Raw genomic sequence first — 19,869 nt, 5'->3', positions numbered from 1 at the left:
ATTGAACAAGTGTCCAAAAAGCATTTAACAAATACATTTAAAGGGACAGTACAGTCTACACCTTAGTCATCTTAAAGTCTTACCTTAGATTAAGCTGCAAATAGCCTCCTGCACCATTTCTAGATCATGCAGCAGGAATGGTAAAAAAGTTATTTTAAAATGAATATTGTTTCTGGCCAGTTTGAAATGGATGCCAAGCTCCACCCACTGATGACATCACGATCTGGGCACCATCTAGGCAATCTGCTGAATAGCATTGACAGTCTGTTGAATACAACTAGTGAGTCTTTTGTGATCGGAAGCAATATGCATCCCAGATTGTGATGTCATCAGTAAGTGGAGCTTTGCAGCCATTTCAAACTGGCCAGAAACAATATTCATTTCAAAATAACAGTTTTACCATTCCTGCTGCATGATATAGAAAAGGTGCAGAAAGGTATTTGCAGCTTAATCTAAGGCAAGACTTGAAGATGCCTAAGGCATATACTGTCCCTTTAAGATGTATAGATTTTCTTGTAAATTATTCAATTCCTTTTGATTCTTTGTTTGGCTCTCTACCTGGTTTTATTAACCACTAAAATATATGGAAGGACTGTTTTTAATAATTTCACTAGACGTGTTTCCTAGATGTTTTAGTGTTTATATTGAAATTATTGTACTGCTTAATTTTTTACAACAGAAGAGTTCTATCTTGGAATGTGCAAATGTAATGCATTTCTGTACCTTTGTTTAAAACAGTTTGTAATTTATTGATACACAGCTTTCAATGAAAAGTAATTACTTCAAAATGCATTACTACTGAGGTACGCAGTTCTCTGTCTTCTTGGGAAGAAGGAAGTCAGATATTCAGATGCACTTTTCCTTTGTAAATAATTACTGCCCTCCTACTTACTTCTAAGAAATTAGATAGAAGACAAAAAACAGTTATTGTGTCTGTGCCATATTACAGTAGATGCTGTTTAAAGATAAGAGTAGACACATTTATTGCAAATTTAAAGGGATAGAAAGGTCAACAAATAAATGTGAATGGGTGTTAAATATAAGCGTTTTTGCAATATTTTTCCATTAGCAAAAACGCTTCTAGTAAAAGATATTACTGTTTTTCAGTGGCATACGCACATATGCTGTGAGGGCCCATGCATCAGTATTCAAACAATACACCTTCTCAGAGAGTCAGCAGTGGCTTGTATGACGCAAATAATGTCCTTAGATGCACTGCACAACACTGCCAGCTCTCTGAGGTGTACTGCTTGAATACTGATGCAAGGTCCCTCACAGCATATGTGGCAGAAAAGTAGTAATAATTTTTACTAGAAGCATTTTCTTGATTAAAGTATATTGCAAAAAATGCTTATATTTCAAATGTAAATGCACCCAAGCACATTTATTTTTTTACCTTTCTATCCCTTTAAGACACAAAAATAATATTGAGAAGTCAGCCAAACATTTTAGGAGCCAGACAATGCAGTTTTTATACAGATAAGTAGAATAATACAAAAAGTTTGGATGGATATTTGAATTAATATTAGCCCATCAAAATAAAAATGCTCATCTTAAAGGAATAGGAAAGTCAAAATTAAACTTTGATTCAGATAGAGCATGTAATTTTAAGACACTTTTAGATTCACTTCTATTTTCAGAAGCGCTTTGTTCTCTTGATATCCCATGTTGAAAAAAGAACACACACACTCATCCGTCACTAGTGGGAGCTAGCTGCTGATTGGTGCCTGCACACATTTGTCTCTTGTGATGCGCTATCTAGATGTGCTTATCTAGCTATCAATTGTGCACTGCTGATCCTTCAGCAAAGGATTACAAGAGAATAAAGCATTTGATAACAGAAGTAAATTGTAAATTTGTTTAAAATTATACGTTCTATCCAAATCATGAAAGAAAATGTTGGGGTGTCCTGTCCCTTTAAAAGGACACATTTCTGTTATGCAGCATGGACTAGAAGTGAAATATTGAATAGCCCATGCCTTCAGTGGCAAATAAATAAATATTTTTTTTCTCAGAAACTGCTTAGGATTGAGTAGAAGTGCTCTGGTAATTATTATTATATATACAGGTGGCCCTCGTTTTACAACGGTTCAATTTACACCGTTTCAGAATAACAACCTTTTTTTCCAGTCATGTGACTGCTATTGAAAAGCATTGAGAAGCAGTGCATTTATTAAAATAGCCAGTAGGTGGAGCTGTCCGCTTGTGTTGCAGCAAAGCCAAGCAAGTTGAAATTAATCAGTTTTTTAAAGGAACAAGATCTTTCTGTCTATAAATCAGTCCAGATTGGAATGCATAGAAAGAACTGTTTGCAGAAAAATGCAAGTGAAGTATGTGTTGTGTAATTATTTTATTAGGTTTATAATGCTGTTTAGCTTTTAAAATAATGTATTAGGTGTTACTTATGACAATTTTGAGAGGGGCCTGGAACCTATCTCCCTCACTTCCCATTGACTAACATTATAAACTGGGTTTCAATTTACAACGGTTTCGATTTACAACCATTCCTTCTGGAACCTAACCCTGGCGTAAACTGAGGGCTACCTGTATATATATATATATATATATATGACAGACACATACCTTTGGTGGGTACTGAGAGGACTGCTTGAGCGACGTGTTTTTTTCCTGGCACTGCAGGCATTCAGAGACCTGTTATAGGGCATAAAGTTAGTTCACATCTGCTCTATTCCTTATAAGTGAATAAAATCAAACGTGACATTTATCTCAAATACGATAAAGAATACTAATTAGTTAACTCTGTTTTTGCTTTATCCAAGAAAATGTGACCTTTTTCTACCTGATCTTACAGACAGTACATGAAGCATAAGGTCATTTTAGATCAGGGCTGCCTGTGGGATAACTAATCATTTGTACTGAAGTTTGTAAAATTAAGTAAAATATACAGTTAAATTAAATCCATGAAGGAGACATAAAAGTGCAAAAAGAAGATGCTCTAAAGTGGTATATGTAAGCAATAGTGCAATAACAAAATGATATGACTATGCCCTCCATTTATCAGTGGCTGGATGGGCATGGGAATGTGCTTAAAGGGACACTGAACCCAATTTTTTTCTTTTGTGATTCAGATGGAGCATGCAATTTTAAGCAACTTTCTAATTTACTCCTATTATCAATTTTTCTTCATTCTCTTGCTATCTTTATTTGAAAAAAAAGTCATCTAAGTTTTTTTTTTTGGTTCAGACTCTGGACAGCAATTTTTTATTGGTGGATGAATTTATGTAACAATCAGCAAGGACAACCCAGGTTGTTCACCAAAAATGGGCCGGCATCTAAACTTACATTCTTGCATTTCAAATAAAGATACCAAGAGAATAAAGAAAATGTGAAAATAGGAGTAAATTAGAAAGTTGCTCAAAATTTCATGCTCTATATGAATCACGAAAAAAAAAAAAAATTGCGTTCAGTGTCCCTTTAAGCTTAGAGGCATTGTCAGTTGTCAAGATTTGCAAGCAAAGTGCTTGATGTGTTTCATAACTGTAATTAATCAAATAAGCTTAACAGATAAAGCTAATGGATTAATAGACAAGAGCAATCTTATAAAGAAAGTCATCAGGATAGAAAGACTCCAGCTGGTGTGTCCAAATCTAACCGGAAATGGCTAGTTCTGTCAACACCAGTGTTGGAAGAACCAACACATTTACATTTTTGCTCAGCGAAAATAACATTGTGTTCCATTGTGTCACTAAAGGGGATGCCAATTATAACTAGAACTGCGGTATGTTTTACAAAAGTGACACACGAGCATCCACCCTTTGAGATGTTTGACAAAATGTAAGAGTTTTCCTCTTGAGTTTTGTTACATTTAAAGTTTGTGCTTTGTATTTTATATTACTTTAGACTTGAGATTATGCCCTTTTAGTTTTGCTCTATTTTGTTTTGTAATGCATTTAGATTTTGAATACAACAGTGTATTTAGAATTGTGATTTTACAAATTCTGATTATGCTTTCACAGTTTGCGTAACTTTAACAAATTGTATACCGATGTGTATCTTTTCCAAGGTACATTGCACTTTGCAAAAATAAAACTGACAGATACAGTTTCCCAGAGAGCTTCATTATCTTCTTTGGGCCAGATGATCAAAGATTTTCCAGTTTGTATAGAAATTATAGTGCAGACTTCAAAGGGGCCGAACTCACTGAATTCTCTAAGAAAAAGAGCAGAACCTGGAAGTCCCAGAGAGATGAGAGATGCTTTCCATAGAAAAGTAGTGAGGCACTCTGGGATACAAAATCTCACAAGGGAGAGTGACGTTAACGGTGGACCACCTGACACTGATATACAGTTTTCATTACAATTTATCTTGCATTTGCCTCTAGTTTAGTATATATTACTTTTCTGTCAGTTAAATGTATACTGTACTATACAATTTGTATTGCCTTAATGTGTTCCAAATGACTCGTTATACCTACTTCAGAGTATATAATGTATGGAGAAATTGTTACCTCCCCAACAGGCCAGGTTTTCAGTATTACCTTGGATGAGATGTTTACTAATCAGCTGATTATTTCAACTGTGCTCTAGTTCAGATATCCTCAAAATGTGGCCTGTTAGGAAAGCCTGAGAACAGGTTTAAAAACCACTGACCTAGGACATATCCATAACAATAGGCTGAGCCTGGAAGTATTTATGTTAGATATTGAAATGCTAATTATGGTTGGGAGGTTGAATAAACACAAACAACTATTTTACATACAGAATCTCTCTCTCTCATACCAATTAATTAGTGCCACTGGCTTCTCGAGATATATACAAACATATATTTACATACACACATAGGTACAAATTCCCAAATCAAATTATCAAAAATGACTGTTTCCTGCCTATAAGTCACAGTCTTCACCATCTGCGTCTTCAGGTGTTTTTTTATGTTCTAAAATGCAAATAGTCTATATTTATTAAAGATAACAAATTTTACCTGATTACAGTACTGTACTATCTTTCTAAAGGTATTATGTCTACAATTTAGCCTACATGTATAAGCTGTATTATGACATGTATATATTGCCTACAAGACATGATATTGTTGTTTACACTTGGTGCCATCTCCTCTACAAACTGTGCCATTTTAAAGATGCAAATATAAAAAAAAAAAAAAAAAAACTATTCTAAAATCCAAACCTTTTCCATTCTCAAGCAGATTGGAAAAAAAAAAAAAATGTTTTAAAAATCCAAGAGGTGGAAGATGTATGGTCCAGCCCAAGCACCACAAACTTCTGGAGTCTTAAAAGAGTCTGATTTTTTTATGCCATAGGATACAAACAAGATAAAGGCAAGATGGGGGTCCTCTACATCATCTTATCGTCATCGTGTTTGTATCCTATGGCATTTTTAGACTTCAAGGGGTTGGGTGTGATCCAAGTGAGGGAAGATGGGACCTACTGTAGCTGTACATGATGTAGAAAGAGAAAAGCTAGGATAAAAAAAATTACTTTAAGAACAGAAATCACTGTGGACTGAATGAGTGAGACCATGTGACAGAGAAACATTGTAGCTGGCTCACAAATGTGAGACTTGTATTGGCCCTGCAGGATGAAATGCATCTGTAGAAGAGGAGCAGATGAAGCGCAAATACCACAGAATAGAGAGGATGCATGTCAGCAAGAGAAGACTGCCTTCCGGTAGCTGAAATGTTTTTATTTAAAGTGAATGTAAATTTTGATGCTAAAAAGTGCCCGGGTTTTAAAAATTTGATTAAAAAGAGGGGCACTTTGACTTCCGGTGGGCGGGCGCCGCGGTCGGCAGCAGGTGAATTGAGCTCCGCTCGGAATCCACATGAAAACTTTTAAAAAGTGACCTGGAACACTTGTTTTCACCCTGAAACTACTTCTTGCCTGCCCTGCTGCTGACCGGGTGCCCACTGAAAAATCCTTGGCAGATACAGCTGCCCGGAGCGGAGGGATCGCTAGGTCTGGGACCCCCTCTGTCTTTTTCAGGAGAGCTAACATCGCTCCACCACTGTGGCCTGCCGCTTGGGCTGCTAAACACCGGGACACGGACCGCAGCTAAGGGGTAATACCTGACCCCCGGAGTACCACTAGAATCCGGCCTACAATCATCTGGGCTGACACCCTCCCCGGACCGGGTGAGACCATCTCCTCTCTGACGAGCAGCCATCTTGGCCCCACGTGGCATACCCCCACCCTGAATTGGGGAGAAATCGCTCACTTTGCAGCAACCAGGGATCGCGGCAGTTGCCGACACTAACACCGGGCTACCTCACATCACCCCCCAGACTGCTCAATAGGGTCTGGTGAAAGGGACTCACACCGCAGATCGCCTCCGCCACGGAACTTCTCTTTTGGCGCGAAACGGCGCGACTCCTTCTCGAGGGGCCCCATCTTGCAGCAGACGCCAAACAGGAGCCACAGGACCCACCGGGGGTAAGCCTATTTACTTTGCCCTATCTGAAGGCCCCCTACTCAGTGCTGGACACACCCGCTCCACCCAAGGCCCATCCACAAATGACCAGCTCTCCCTTTTCTTCCCTCTGGGGACACTAATCACTGGGAGGCCTCGGGTTTACATTAGCAGGGTTAGCAGCCCACGCTCCTCCGGGACACTGCAAATACCGCTAGACCTGATCCCAACTCCTACAGAGCCTCTTATTAAACTAAACTAATAGAGCCTACCTAACATGCTAGGCCTCCTTTAAACTGCATAGCCTCCTGTCACCCTTCAGCAGCTTTGAGGCAGAACTGATCCGGCGATCCCAGATTCTTGGCTGTGGAGCTTACTGCCATTTGTTTTATTGAACTGCACACACAGGGATTCCTGGTCTCCTATTCATAGGATACTGAATGTGTGGCCACCTTGCTGCAACACCACCACATTTGTTTCTCTGTGGAGCCTGCTGTACAGAACCTGAAATCTTGCACTGCTACTAATTTCTGTTCATAATCCTTTTTTTTTCTCCCTAGCAACCAGAGTATACTGTTGTGCTTATTCAGACCTTGTGTATATTTGTCTGCATACACTGTGTGGGTTTTTGTAACTCAAATTTTAGATTTTGACATTGCTCACATTGGCACTTAACCATACAGTCACCTGTTTTATTGAGCTGCACATACAAGGACTCTTGGTCTCCTATCCTTAGGATACTGAATGTGTGGACACCTTGCTGCAGGCCACCACATTTGTTTCTCTGTGGAGCTTGCTGTATAGAACCTGAAATTTTGTACTGCTAATAATTTCTGTTCATAACCCTTTTCTCTCCCCAGCAACCAAAGTATTCTGTTATGTTTATTCTGACCTTGTGAATGTTTGTCTGTATACACTGTGTGGGTTTTTGAAACTTAAATCTTAGATTTTGACATTGTTCACACTGGCACTTAACCATACATACTATATTTCTTTCAGTCCAGACATGCTCAGGGGTACTGTTTCTTGCGAGATTTGACTGCCTGATTGTGATTTAGTGCCCCTGCTGGTGAGGTTCACAACTGAATCTTATCCAAGTTTAACACTGCTCCCAGATATTGCCCTTCTATCACTACCCATCTATCTCATATCTTTCATTGGTTTATGGAGAAATACCTAACTAACACACCAATGGCGAGTCGCAATAAAGCTAATGACCGCCGTCACAGGGCTACAAATGACCCTACTACACAAGGCCACAGTTCTGATTTTCCACTAGAAGGCGAATTATTAGATACACACCCCATTGTCAAACAAATTACCATGCTTTTTATGCCTAAAATTGACAACCTTCAAAGGGGAGTAGACACCCTAGCGGGTGAGGTTAAACAGTTTTCCACCAGGATGGGGGAGGCAGAGGGTAGAATTTCAGACTTGGAGGACTCTAATGTCACCACCACTCATAAGATAGAGCAGCTAGAGAGACAAACCGCAACCCTCCAATCAAAAATAGATGATCTAGAAAATAGATCGAGGCGCAATAACATGCGTCTCCTTGGCCTCCCCGAATCCATCAAACAAACCGATCTAATTCATTTCGTAGAAAACACTCTGCCGTCTCTGTTAAAACTTTCTCCTAAAGACTTAATTGGAGGAGTGGAGAGGGCACACAGAGTGGGCCTGGAAAGGGGGGGTCAGGACCCGGCACAACCCCGTCCCATAATGATAAAGTTCTTACATTTTCAGACCAAAACAGCCATCCTGAGAGCTTACAGGAAATTGCATGAGCTGGTGTTTGAGAATGCGAGATTGCTGTTGTTTCAGGATTACTCTGCGGATCTCATGAGACGCCGCAGAGAATTCGCGCCTCTCTGCTCTCGACTGCATAGGGAGGGCAGACAAGCGTATCTTTTATACCCTGCCAGACTCAAACTGGTCACCCACAGGGGCCTTAGATTCTTTGATTCCCCAACAGCCGCCCAGGAGTTCCTTGATAACTATGAACCCCCTGTACGCAGCCCCACGCGTAGCCCAGTGAGACAGATGAGAGAAGGTGAGGGCTGAATGGCTCTGATAGATTCATATTTACTGTATTTAAACCCTTATACCTAATTACTACATCTACAATTTAACACTATGGCTGGAATGGTATTGACACTGATCCAGTTGACCGTATTACTACTGAGCCTCTCCCTGGGGAAAAATCTTGAGCGGGCTGGGGTCCCTGGTCCTAGTCCCCCTAGTGAGATGCGGGAGGGTGAGACGCAATGTAGGCCCCAGTTGAAGAATAGAGAGGGTCGACTAGGGTGCTTCCCCCTCACACAGTTCTGCATGAAATGTTTTGAACTTTTTGTTATACTTACCTCTTGGAAACCACCTCCATTCAGATTCCAGTATAAAGAACACTGTTTTTGTCTCAATATATTACCTACTTTCAATTATGTTAAAACTAAATCCCTGCCATGGAATCCAAGGGTAAAACTGTTCTATGAGGACCACTTTGAGTCCCTTGTTAGAGTTGCCGTGTTTGTACTTCTGTTATTTATGCATAAATCTAAAGGTAAATGTCCTTGTTGCAACACGCCACCTTTTAGTGGTTATGTTTTGAGTTGTGGGTTAGAATGGTTTTCAATGACAAACATATACTCTTTTTTACAGTGTAGCAGTCATGGTACACTAAAGGAGAAATTCCACTTGGCGAGGTCTGGCGAGGGATTGGTGTGCTGTGAGGCTGAACCGGGAGTCTTGCCACGCACCATGGGAGGTCACCAAAGTATGAGGTGTGAACTTCCTCTCCCCCTTTTTTTTTTTTTTTTTTTTTTTTTTCTTTCCCTCCTCTCCTCTCCCCTCTCTTCCGTTCCCCCCCTTCCCTCCTTCATGATTATGCTCTTACCCTTTCTCTGATGTCTCTCTTTTGCACTTACTATGCCGTATGCACTGTACACCTCCTTGCCATCCATGTAGTCTCCACCTCAGGATCATTGATAGTAGTAAACATTTAATCTGTACTCTTGGAACGTAGGGGGAATTCATTCCCCCATCAAGAGAAAATCGATCCTAACACACCTCAGGAAAAAAAGAGCGGAGATTGTGTTTCTACAAGAGACACACCTCTCGGACTTGGAACACAGTAAACTACAGACTGACTGGGTGGGTAGAGTAGAGTATGCCTCATACAAGTCAGCTAGCAGAGGAGTGGCCATACTCTTTGGTAAACAATTGAACTATGAAGTCCTGGAAACACTTAAAGACCCTGAAGGTAGATTCATTGTCGCAAAGATTCGCACCTCAGACAACATCTACACACTATGTAACATCTATGCCCCTAATCAAAAAGATAGGAAATTCTGGGACTCCATACTGACGACACTCATTCCCTTTCTAGGGACTCATATCATTCTAGGAGGGGATTTCAATTTGGCCCCAAACCCTCACTGTGATAGGCTTAAAGATCCCAACAGATGCACAGAGAGAAGCCTGCCTAGGGTATCAGATAAATTTGAGAGAGATGTGTTTGGGGGCTTATCCACCTCCCTTGATATCTCAGACATTTGGCGACAGCTTAATCCGGATGGTAGGGACTACACTTGCGTATCCCGGGCCACACCCTCTATGTCACGCATTGATCTCTTCATGATCTCAAACTCTCTAATCACCCGAGTCATCGATACTAAAATAGGCGAGATTATTGTCTCTGACCACGCCCCCATAGCTCTTTTTCTGGATATAACTCCCAGGGTTGGCAACAGACGCACTCTACGCTTCCCGAGATATCTTGTAACATCCCAGGAATTCCAAGCCTACCTAACGCATTGTTGGGATGATTACAAGGCAAATAATATCCAACACATACATACTCCAGAACTTTTCTGGACTACGGCCAAAGCGGTGCTCTCGGGTGATATTATCGCTTACCTAGCCCGGAGAAAGAAACAATGTCTAGAAAAGGTTGTTAACTTGAGGAACAACCTTGCAGAGGCCTACCGCGAATATTGTTCTACCCCCTCCAACGATTCCTACCATAAATATGTTGGTACCAAAACAGAATACGATGCGCTTCTGGCGCACCAGGCCTCGCAAGCGCTCCTCCGGACTCGCGGTAAATACTATCGCTATGGGGATAAATCCGGGAAGCTTTTGGCTACCCTAGTGAAGCTCAATAACTCCTCCAGACACATTGCTGCTTTAAGAGCGGGTGGCAGAGTGCTCAAAGACTCCAATCAAATAGCGGAGGCTTTTGCCTCCTATTACTCTACCCTTTACGCAAGTGAGCTCCCCTCGGGAAACGAAGTGAGAGACAGATTCTGGGAATCTGTTGAACTCCCAAAAATCTCAGAGGAGCAATTAAATAAACTGAATGCTCCGATAGCGAGGGATGAGGTTGAGAGAACCATCATGGCCATGTCTCTGGGCAAGGCGCCAGGTCTGGATGGATTGCCTATCGAATTTTATCGATTACTTAAGTCACAGGTCACTCCCTCTCTTGTGGATCTATTCTCTATCTACCTTAGAGAGGAGTCGGCACCCTCCCCAGAATTTGTATCGGCCTCCATCACTTTGATTCATAAAGAAGGGAAGGACTGCCTGTTACCCGAATCTTATAGACCGATATCCCTGCTAAACGCGGACTATAAGATCCTTACTAAATTGTTCGCCGAGAGACTTAAGTTCATACTACCCACTATCATCCATGAAGATCAGACTGGCTTCATGCATGCGCGCTCTTCAGTAGTTAACGTACGCAGGGTCCTACAGATAGCTCAACTCTTCTGGTCTGGCTCGAGGAAACAGGCGGAGACAGTTGACTCGGAGGCCTTCCTGCTGTCGCTTGACGCAGAGAAGGCCTTTGATCGGGTGGAATGGGACCACCTTCTTCACACTATGTCCCAAGCCAACTTCTCTGGTCCCTTTCTCACTCTCATCAAAAATCTCTACCACTCGCCCACGGCTAATGTGATTGTTAACAATGTCTTCTCGCCTGATTTCCAACTGCACAGGGGCACAAGACAGGGGTGCCCCCTGTCGCCCCTACTCTTTAATATAGCGTTAGAACCCCTGGCCGTTAAACTGCGGCAGACCTTCCCGGGTGTGGATATAGCAGGATCTCCACAGCATTTGGCACTATATGCCGATGATATGCTCCTCTTTGTGCAGGACCCTCAGAGACACCTGCCTAATATCATGAATGATCTTAAGAATTTTGGCCTATTCTCGGGTTATAGAATAAATGTACAAAAGTCGGAGATCCTTTGGCTAAATAGGAAATCCACCTCTGGGGTGAACTACCCCTTTACAATAGCCAAACATAATATTACCTACCTCGGTATTAAGATTTCAGCCAACCCCAATAGGCTATATGCTGACAACCTAACCCCCATATGTGCTAAACTACAAGCCCAAATGAACAGTTGGAGATCCCTACCATTGTCGTTGACGGGAAGAATTGCCCTGCTTAAAATGGTGGTGCTCCCCCGGGTTTTATACCCACTTCTAATGCTTCCCTTACTCTTGAGCAAAGCTGATCTCAAGCTTCTAAACTCTGCAACACGAGAGTTCATCTGGCAAGGGAAAAAATCACGGATCTCGAGGGAAAAACTTAATATGACATTCCTTAATGGAGGCTTAGCACTCCCTGATTTCCGGCTCTACAACTGGGCCGCTCTGATTCGTCTGGTAGTGGATTGGCAGGTAGGCACCCATCACTTCTGTCGTCCAGATCTGGAGCAGGCAGTGCTGGGGGATATTTCCCTGGCCTACCTTCCGCATCTTGCAAACATGAAGGCCTTGAAGAACCTGGGTCTCAACGCTCTATTCAGCGACCCCCTGAAGGCCTGGCTTCTTGCCCACAAATATCTAGGCAAAACCTCCCACGCTTCGCCTTATCTTCCTATCAGGAGTAACCCAGATTTTCCGACAGGATCTGATACCCTGCCTTTCAGGATTTGGGAGGCGAAGGGGATAAAATCTCTCAAGCCTCTCTTTGATCCGCTAACAAAAACTTTCACGACATTTGGGGCCCTACAGAGGGACTATGGCTTGCCAAGAACTCACTTTTATGCATTCCTCCAGATACGTCACTATGCTGGAACACTGGTCAGAGACACAACAGATTTTTGGGAGGGATCCCCTTTCCGCCTCACTCAATCACTATATGCCATGGGCAGGTTTTCTCTCTCAGAAATATATCAAATCCTATTGCAACACCACCTCCCAAAGTTACAACCATCTATACAGACAGGCTGGATTAGAGAGGGACTGGGAGAGACTACATGGGTGGAAATTAAGAATAGTATGGAAAAAACCAGGAAAGCAACCCTATCAGCCACGCTTAGAGAATCCCAAGTACGCTTCTTACATAGGGCATACTTCACACCCAGAGTTATGGCCAAGTGGATTCCCACCCACACAAATAAATGCTCTAAATGCTCACTAGATAACCCTAATCTACTCCACTATGTATGGGATTGCCCTCCGATCAGGCAATATTGGGGTAAAATCCAATTTTGGCTGAAACAAAAACTCCAGATACAGCTTGAGATACGCCCCGAAACTATCATATTCCTATGCTGGGATGACCGACACAAACAACATGACTCAGTACTGAGCTTAATCATGCTCGTGGCTAGGAAACACATATTGAAACACTGGATTAACAACATTGGCCCCTCATTTAAAGGCTTTAAGAACCTTTTACAATCCCAATTATTCATTGAGCAAATGGACGTCAGGATAGATGTACAGAACAGATTGGGCCTATTCTTACGTAAGTGGCGCAGATTAATCCTCACCTTTGAACTGGAAATACAGAGGCTCATTCTCAAGCCATTTAAAGACTCTGTGATTTTTATGGAAAGTACTTTAAGGGGTGACTGGGCTCACCTGCTTCAGGGGCATGGTTAGTGGCTTAGCTTTAGGCCCTGCATTGCGCTCCACACACACCCGCATCTCGTCCTCCAAAGCACCGCGCTTACCCCTTTACACCACCTGCCCACCTGCCTCCTCTTTCCCCCTTCCCCCCACCCCCCCCTCTTCTTTTTTTTTTTTTTTTTCTCCCTCTGCCAGGCCTCGACCTCGACCGGCCCCACAGTAGGGCCTTAAGTGGTTTAGTAGTAGTTTAGTTTATTTTTTCTTTTTTTAGCTATTAAGTTAGTGTATTTAGGAACGTTTTGGTTTATAAAAAAAATACTTTAAAATGCCTGGGGATGGCAGACACGTACAGAGGTAACTTTTATACCCACTCGTAGATCAATGGCTGACGGAAATGTCAATATGTATCAGAGAATAGCACTCCTCATGATTATGTTTACTCCTGCTATTGTTACATACTGTAATCTTACCTACTAATTGTAAACTGTACATTGAATCTATGTGTCCTCTGTGCGTTCTGTTTTTGCTCTCCCTAATAAAAAATGATATTTAAAAAAAAAAAAAAAAAAGAGGGGCACTTTAATTCATCAAAATTTACATTTCACTCCTGTTGTGAAAACAAACTTACCTTTTAATCTTCACAGCAGCTCCAGCTTCCTCCACCCATTGCAAAGACTCTTCCTGGGTCTAAAATGAGGAATTCGGCTTTCTCCAATCACAACGTTGAATCAGACACTGATTCCCCGGGGGGGAAGCTGTGATTGGAGGATGACCTATCCATTCTGACATCAGAAATGGCTTGAGACGACTGGAGAAAGATGGAGCTGCTGTGAAGATTAAAAGGTAAGTTTTTTTTTCTCAACAGGAGTGAAATGTAAATTTTGATGAATTAAAGTGCCCCTGTTTTTAATCGAATTTTTAAAAAATGGGCACTTTAGCATCAAAATTTACATTCACTTTAAAGAAGTTGTGCTGGTGTAACTGTAATTTAGGTTTTCAAAATACTACAAGTCAAATCGCCAATTTAGGGATTACAGCATTCTGTGTATTTAGATAAGAAAATGTGCTTTTTAACTTTACAAAGGAACCCGGGACAGGCACCATTTTGTGTAAAGCCAAGATTATTTATAAAAGTGACATGAAACCCAAATTTTTTTTTTTCTTTCATCATTCAGATAGAGCATACAATTGTAAACACGTTTCCAATTTACTTCTATGATCTAATTTGCTTAGTTCTCTTTGTATCCTTAGTGTAAAAGCACACATAGGTAGCTGGGAACAAGCTGCTGATTGGTGGCTGCATATATATGCCTTATCATTGGCTTACTAATGCGTTCAGCTAGCTCCCAGTAGTTCATTGATACTCATTCAATAAAGGATTACAAGTGAATGAAACAAAAATGATGTTCTATCTGAAGTAAGCAAAAACATTTGGATTTCATGTTCCTTTAAGCACAATTGCTGGGAGAATGGATCAGCTAAGAAATTAATGTCTAGTGGTAGCCTGTTACATGGGACAGAAGAATAATAGCAAATGTAATATTAAATTATCCTATGCAGATTAAACTGTTTCTATTAAAAAGGAGCCCCTAATGTAAAATAGAAAAAAAGGATTACCTAAACAACACTAATCAAGTTTATTAAAAAAATAAATAGGGGGCGTGTCCATGCCGCAGTCATGGCAGGTTGCACATACTAGAGTCTCCTGAATCAAGAATAATAATCGGCTGGTTAACTATTACGCAATCTAACCTTCTTAGTTGCTGAATCTTGTGGAAAGTTCTACAGACTACTTCTAACTAAGCTTTATCTGATAAAAACTCTCACACTGGAGCTCTAAGTCAGACAGAAGGAAACCTGGGCCGCGGCCTACATTCAAGTCTTTCATTATCATCCCCCCCCGGCTTGCCGGGTAAACCAGTCCTAATTATATTGCTCTCTCTGTCAACCACATAAAATGTGGAGGAATCTCAGACATAGATGCAATTATAGCTAGCTGAGCTTGAGAGGAGAATGCACAGTGGATATTGCAGCCTTCTAATGCTGCTGAGAGATCCACTAATTGAGGACAACTTCTGCAGTGCTGCGTCAGAAGAAGAAGAAATTGTTGATGCACATAACATCATACCACTCCCGAATGGGAGAAACATCCACACTGAGGCAGGCAATTCACACGAGCAACCTAGCAAAACCCGGGAAACAGAGAAGTGCCTACCCCTAGTGCTTGCCTCAACCAAGAGGGATGCGGCTGACCCTTCAGAGCGAATCACAACTAATCTATGGCAGCATGGGGTAGCTTCTTTACTAAGAGATAAAGGGGAAAATCTTGCAAAAGAAAGTGAACAGTATATACTAGAAGGGTGGATAGCTCAGTTAATTGATTCGTGCACCAGGATGTCCAATACTCTAAAACTATATGTGGCTCCGTCTTTCAACGGATGCACAAAATGCAATAAGGATGGTGATGCCTCTACCCTCAGCATTACCATATCTCTCACAGCTCACCGGCACATCAAGCAGCTTGTGAAGCCCTCATGGCTAGGACTGATCAGAGCCCCTAGGAGAACCGGAGTAGGTTAAACCACTTAGAACCTACCTATGTGGTGGGAGGACTTCTACTTCGGACACACACACTGGGAAATTTGCTGGTCTGTGGAACTTGCCGAAGGGATGGTCAGCCAGGGTCACCGGCTCCTATAACACCTCAAATATGGGACTCTTTACTGCCGTTATGCATTGCACTTTCTTGCTTCTCCAGATATACAGGAGTGTATGGTTATATATATATGTGCAAGTTCTTTGTTAAAGTTAATAATTTCCTAACAGCTATCAGATATAGTTCTACTATCTGCTACCTTAGTGCGTTACAGTGAACTACACCGTCTATTATGGATATAAGCTTATGATTAGGACTATATTCTGGATCTACAGGACTTTATTTTGATCTTTATGGTACATTCTGCTATGCTGCATATAAAATTGAATTTGTAACTTAGGTTCTATACTTTCTAAAGTTTATTGTTACGAATGTAACCCAGACATATTAATTGGTTACTACAATTTACACCTGCAATGTGTCCTATAGACGTGTAATATTAAGATACACTCTCACTTATGGGAACAGCTTCACCTATCTCTAGTATATCTGGCTATATCATTCTTGGCTAAGTTTCCTACTTAGTCTTCATAATTGCACGTGTGACTCACCAACTATAACTCATACACCCACAATGGTCTGCGGATGGCTTTCATTTAATAAAGACACGAGCTGCTAGGCCAGGGTGATCTCCATTTTGTTAGGTGCAGGGAGCATTGTTTAAAGATGCATACACCTACATCCCATATGGGTGCTCACACACATAAAGGCATAACATGCTCCATAATTCTAGTAACCTCCCACTTATTGCCCAGCGCTCATGACTCACCCTCATATTCATAGCCCATGACAGTACGCTGAATTTTGAGTAGGAAGACACAGAGAGCTAATCCCCATTTGCCATATATTAGGTTCTTCTGGTAATTATTTTATTCTAAGCGGTGCTTACCCGCTGAAAAACTTGACTATAACATGAGTTCATATTTTCTGCAACTTTACTAAGTGCCATCGGCCCCATTGGGGTCTTTAGCTTGACTAACATACCTTACCAGTGCTACCTGAATCAAAGAATAAGTGGCCGACTAACTAGTCATGCATGAAAACCTTAAAAACTACAAAAACTAAATTTATGCTTACCTGATAAATTACTTTCTTTTACGATATGACGAGTCCACAGATTTCATCCTTACTTGTGGGATATTAACCTCCTGCTAACAGGAAGTGGCAAAGAGCACCACAACAGAGCTGTATATATAGCCCCTCCCCTTCCCCTCCACCCTCAGTCATTCGGCCGAAGGTTATAGGAAGAGAAAAGGAAAGGCTAAAAAGGTGCAGAGGTGACTGAAGTTTTCAAAAAATAAAATAAACCTGTCTTAAAATAACAGGGAGGGCTGTGGATGTGTCATATCGTAAAAGAAAGTAATTTATCAGGTAAGCATAAATTTAGTTTTCTTTTACAAAGATATGACGAGTCCACGGATTTCATCCTTACTTGTGGGAAACCAATACCAAAGCAATAGGACATGGATGAAAGGGAGGGACAAGACAGGAACCTAAACGGAAGGCACCACTGCTTGAAGAACCTTTCTCCCAAAGATAGCCTCAGAAGAAGCAAAAGTATCAAATTCGTAAAATTTGGAAAAAATGTGAAGGGACGACCAAGTCGCAGTCTTACAAATCTGTTCCACAGATGCATCGTTTTTAAAAGCCCATGTGGAAGCCACAGCCCTAGTAGAATGAGCTGTAATTCTTTCAGGAGGCTGCTGTCCAGCAGTCTCATATGCCAGGCGGATGATACTTCTCAGCCAAAAAGAAAGCGAGGTAGCCGTAGCTTTCTGACTCCTACGCTTTCCAGAATAAACAATGAATAATGAAGATGATTGACAGAAATCCTTAGTTGCCTGTAAGTAAAACGTTAAGGCACGGACCACGTCCAAGTTATGTAACTGACGCTCCTTCTTAGAAGAAGGATTAGAACACAAGGAAGGAACAACAATTTCCTGATTAATATTCTTATTCGAAACAACCTTTGGAAGGAACCCAGGTTTAGTACGCAAAACCACCTTATCAGAATGAAATATGAGATAAGGCGAACCACACTGTAATGCTGAAAGCTCAGAAACTCTTCGAGCAGAAGAAATAGCAACCAAAAACAGAACTTTCCAAGATAATAGTTTAATATCTATGGAATCCATAGGTTCAAACGGAACCCCTTGCAGAACTCGAAGAACTAAATTCAAACTCCAGGGAGGAGTAATAGGTCTAAATACAGGCTTAATTATAGATAGAGCCTGACAAAAAGAATGAACATCTGATACATTTGCCAAACGTTTGTGAAACAGAATTGACAAAGCTGAAATTTGTCCCTTTAAAGAACTTGCTGATAACCCTTTCTCCAATCCTTCTGGGAGAAAAGACAAAATCCTAGGAATCCTAACTTTACTCCATGAGAAACCCTTGGATTCACACCAATAAAGATATTTACGCCATATCTTATGATAGATCTTTCTAGTAATAGGCTTTCTAGCCTGTATCAAAGTATTAATAACTGAATCAGAGAATCCTCGCTTCGATAAAAATCAAGCGTTCAATCTCCACGCAGTCAGTTGCAGAGAAATTAGATTTGGATGTTGGAAAGGACCTTGAATGAGAAGGTCCTTTCTCAACGGAAGTTTCCACGGTGGCAGAGAGGACATGTCCACTAGATCCGCATACCAAGTCCTGCGTGGCCACGCAGGCGCTATCAGGATCACTGAAGCTCTCTCCTGTTTGATTCGAGCAATCACGCGTGGTAGGAGAGGAAACGACGGAAACACATAAGCTAGGCTGAACAACCAAGGTACTGCCAAGGCATCTATCAGTTCGGCCTGAGGATCCCTTGACCGGGATCCGTATCTTGGAAGCTTGGCATTCTGACGAGATGCCATCAAATCCAATTCCGGTCTGCCCCATCTGAGAATCAATGAGGCAAATACCTCTGGGTGAAGTTCCCACTCCCCAGGATGAAAACTGCTTCCCAGTTCTCTACCCCTGGGATGTAGATTGCTGACAGATGACAAGAGTGGGCCTCTGCCCAACTGATTATCTTGGATACTTCTATTATCGCTAAGGAACTTCTTGTCCCCCCTGATGATTGACATATGCCACAGTCGTTATGTTGTCCGACTGGATTCTGATGAATTTGGCCGAAGCCAACTGAGGCCACGCCTGAAGCGCATTGAATATTGCTCTCAGTTCCAGAATATTGATTGGAAGTACAGACTCCACCTGAGTCCAAACACCCTGAGCCTTCAGGGAGTTCCAAACTGCACCCCAGCCCAGAAGGCTGGCATCTGTTGTCACTATCACCCACGAGGGTCTGCGGAAACAAGTCCCCTGGGACAGATGATCTGGCGACAACCACCAAAGAAGAGAGTTTCTGGTCTCTTGATCCAGAATTATCTTTGGAGATAAATCTGCATAATCCCCATTCCACTGACCGAGCATGCACAGTTGCAGTGGTCTGAGATGAAAGCGAGCAAACTGAACAATGTCCATTGCCGCTACCATTAATCCGATTACCTCCATACACTGAGCCACTGATGGCCGAGGAATGGACAGAAGTGGTCGGCAAGCATTCAAAATTCAGAAATACTTTCTTGGCTACCGAGTTTATCAGAGTTCCCAAGAAAGGAACCCTTGTCTGTGGAACAAGTGAACTCTTCTCTATGTTCACCTTCCAGCCGTGAGTTCTCAGAAAAGACAACACTGTGTCCGTGTGAGATTTTGTCAGATAATATGTTGACGCCTGAATCAGAATATCATCCAGATAAGGCGCCACTGCTATCCCTTGCGGTCTGAGAACCACCAAAAGAGACCCTAGAACCTTTGTGAAGATTCTGGGTGCTATGGCCAACCCGAAAGGAAGAGCCACGAACTGATAATGTTTGTCCAAGAACGCAAACCTTAAAAACAGATGATGATCTTTGTGGATTGGAATATGAAGGTAAGCATCCTTCAAATCCACAGTAGTCATATATTGAC

General features: G+C 41.7%; 1 protein-coding gene across 1 annotated transcript in view; it reads right to left on the bottom strand.

Moving 5' to 3' along the window:
- The window catches only part of LOC128666429 (uncharacterized), a 54,363-nt gene that overhangs the window by 12,508 nt on the left and 21,986 nt on the right, over positions 1–19,869 (bottom strand). The window contains exon 4 of the mRNA XM_053721027.1: positions 2,584–2,652. Within this exon, the coding sequence (XP_053577002.1) occupies positions 2,584–2,652 (69 nt within the window). The remainder of the gene's footprint in view (positions 1–2,583; positions 2,653–19,869) is intronic.

This window comes from Bombina bombina, chromosome 7 (assembly GCF_027579735.1).
Source record: "Bombina bombina isolate aBomBom1 chromosome 7, aBomBom1.pri, whole genome shotgun sequence".
NCBI classification, from domain to species: Eukaryota; Metazoa; Chordata; class Amphibia; order Anura; family Bombinatoridae; genus Bombina; species Bombina bombina.
This window is presented reverse-complemented; position numbering and strand designations above follow the sequence as displayed.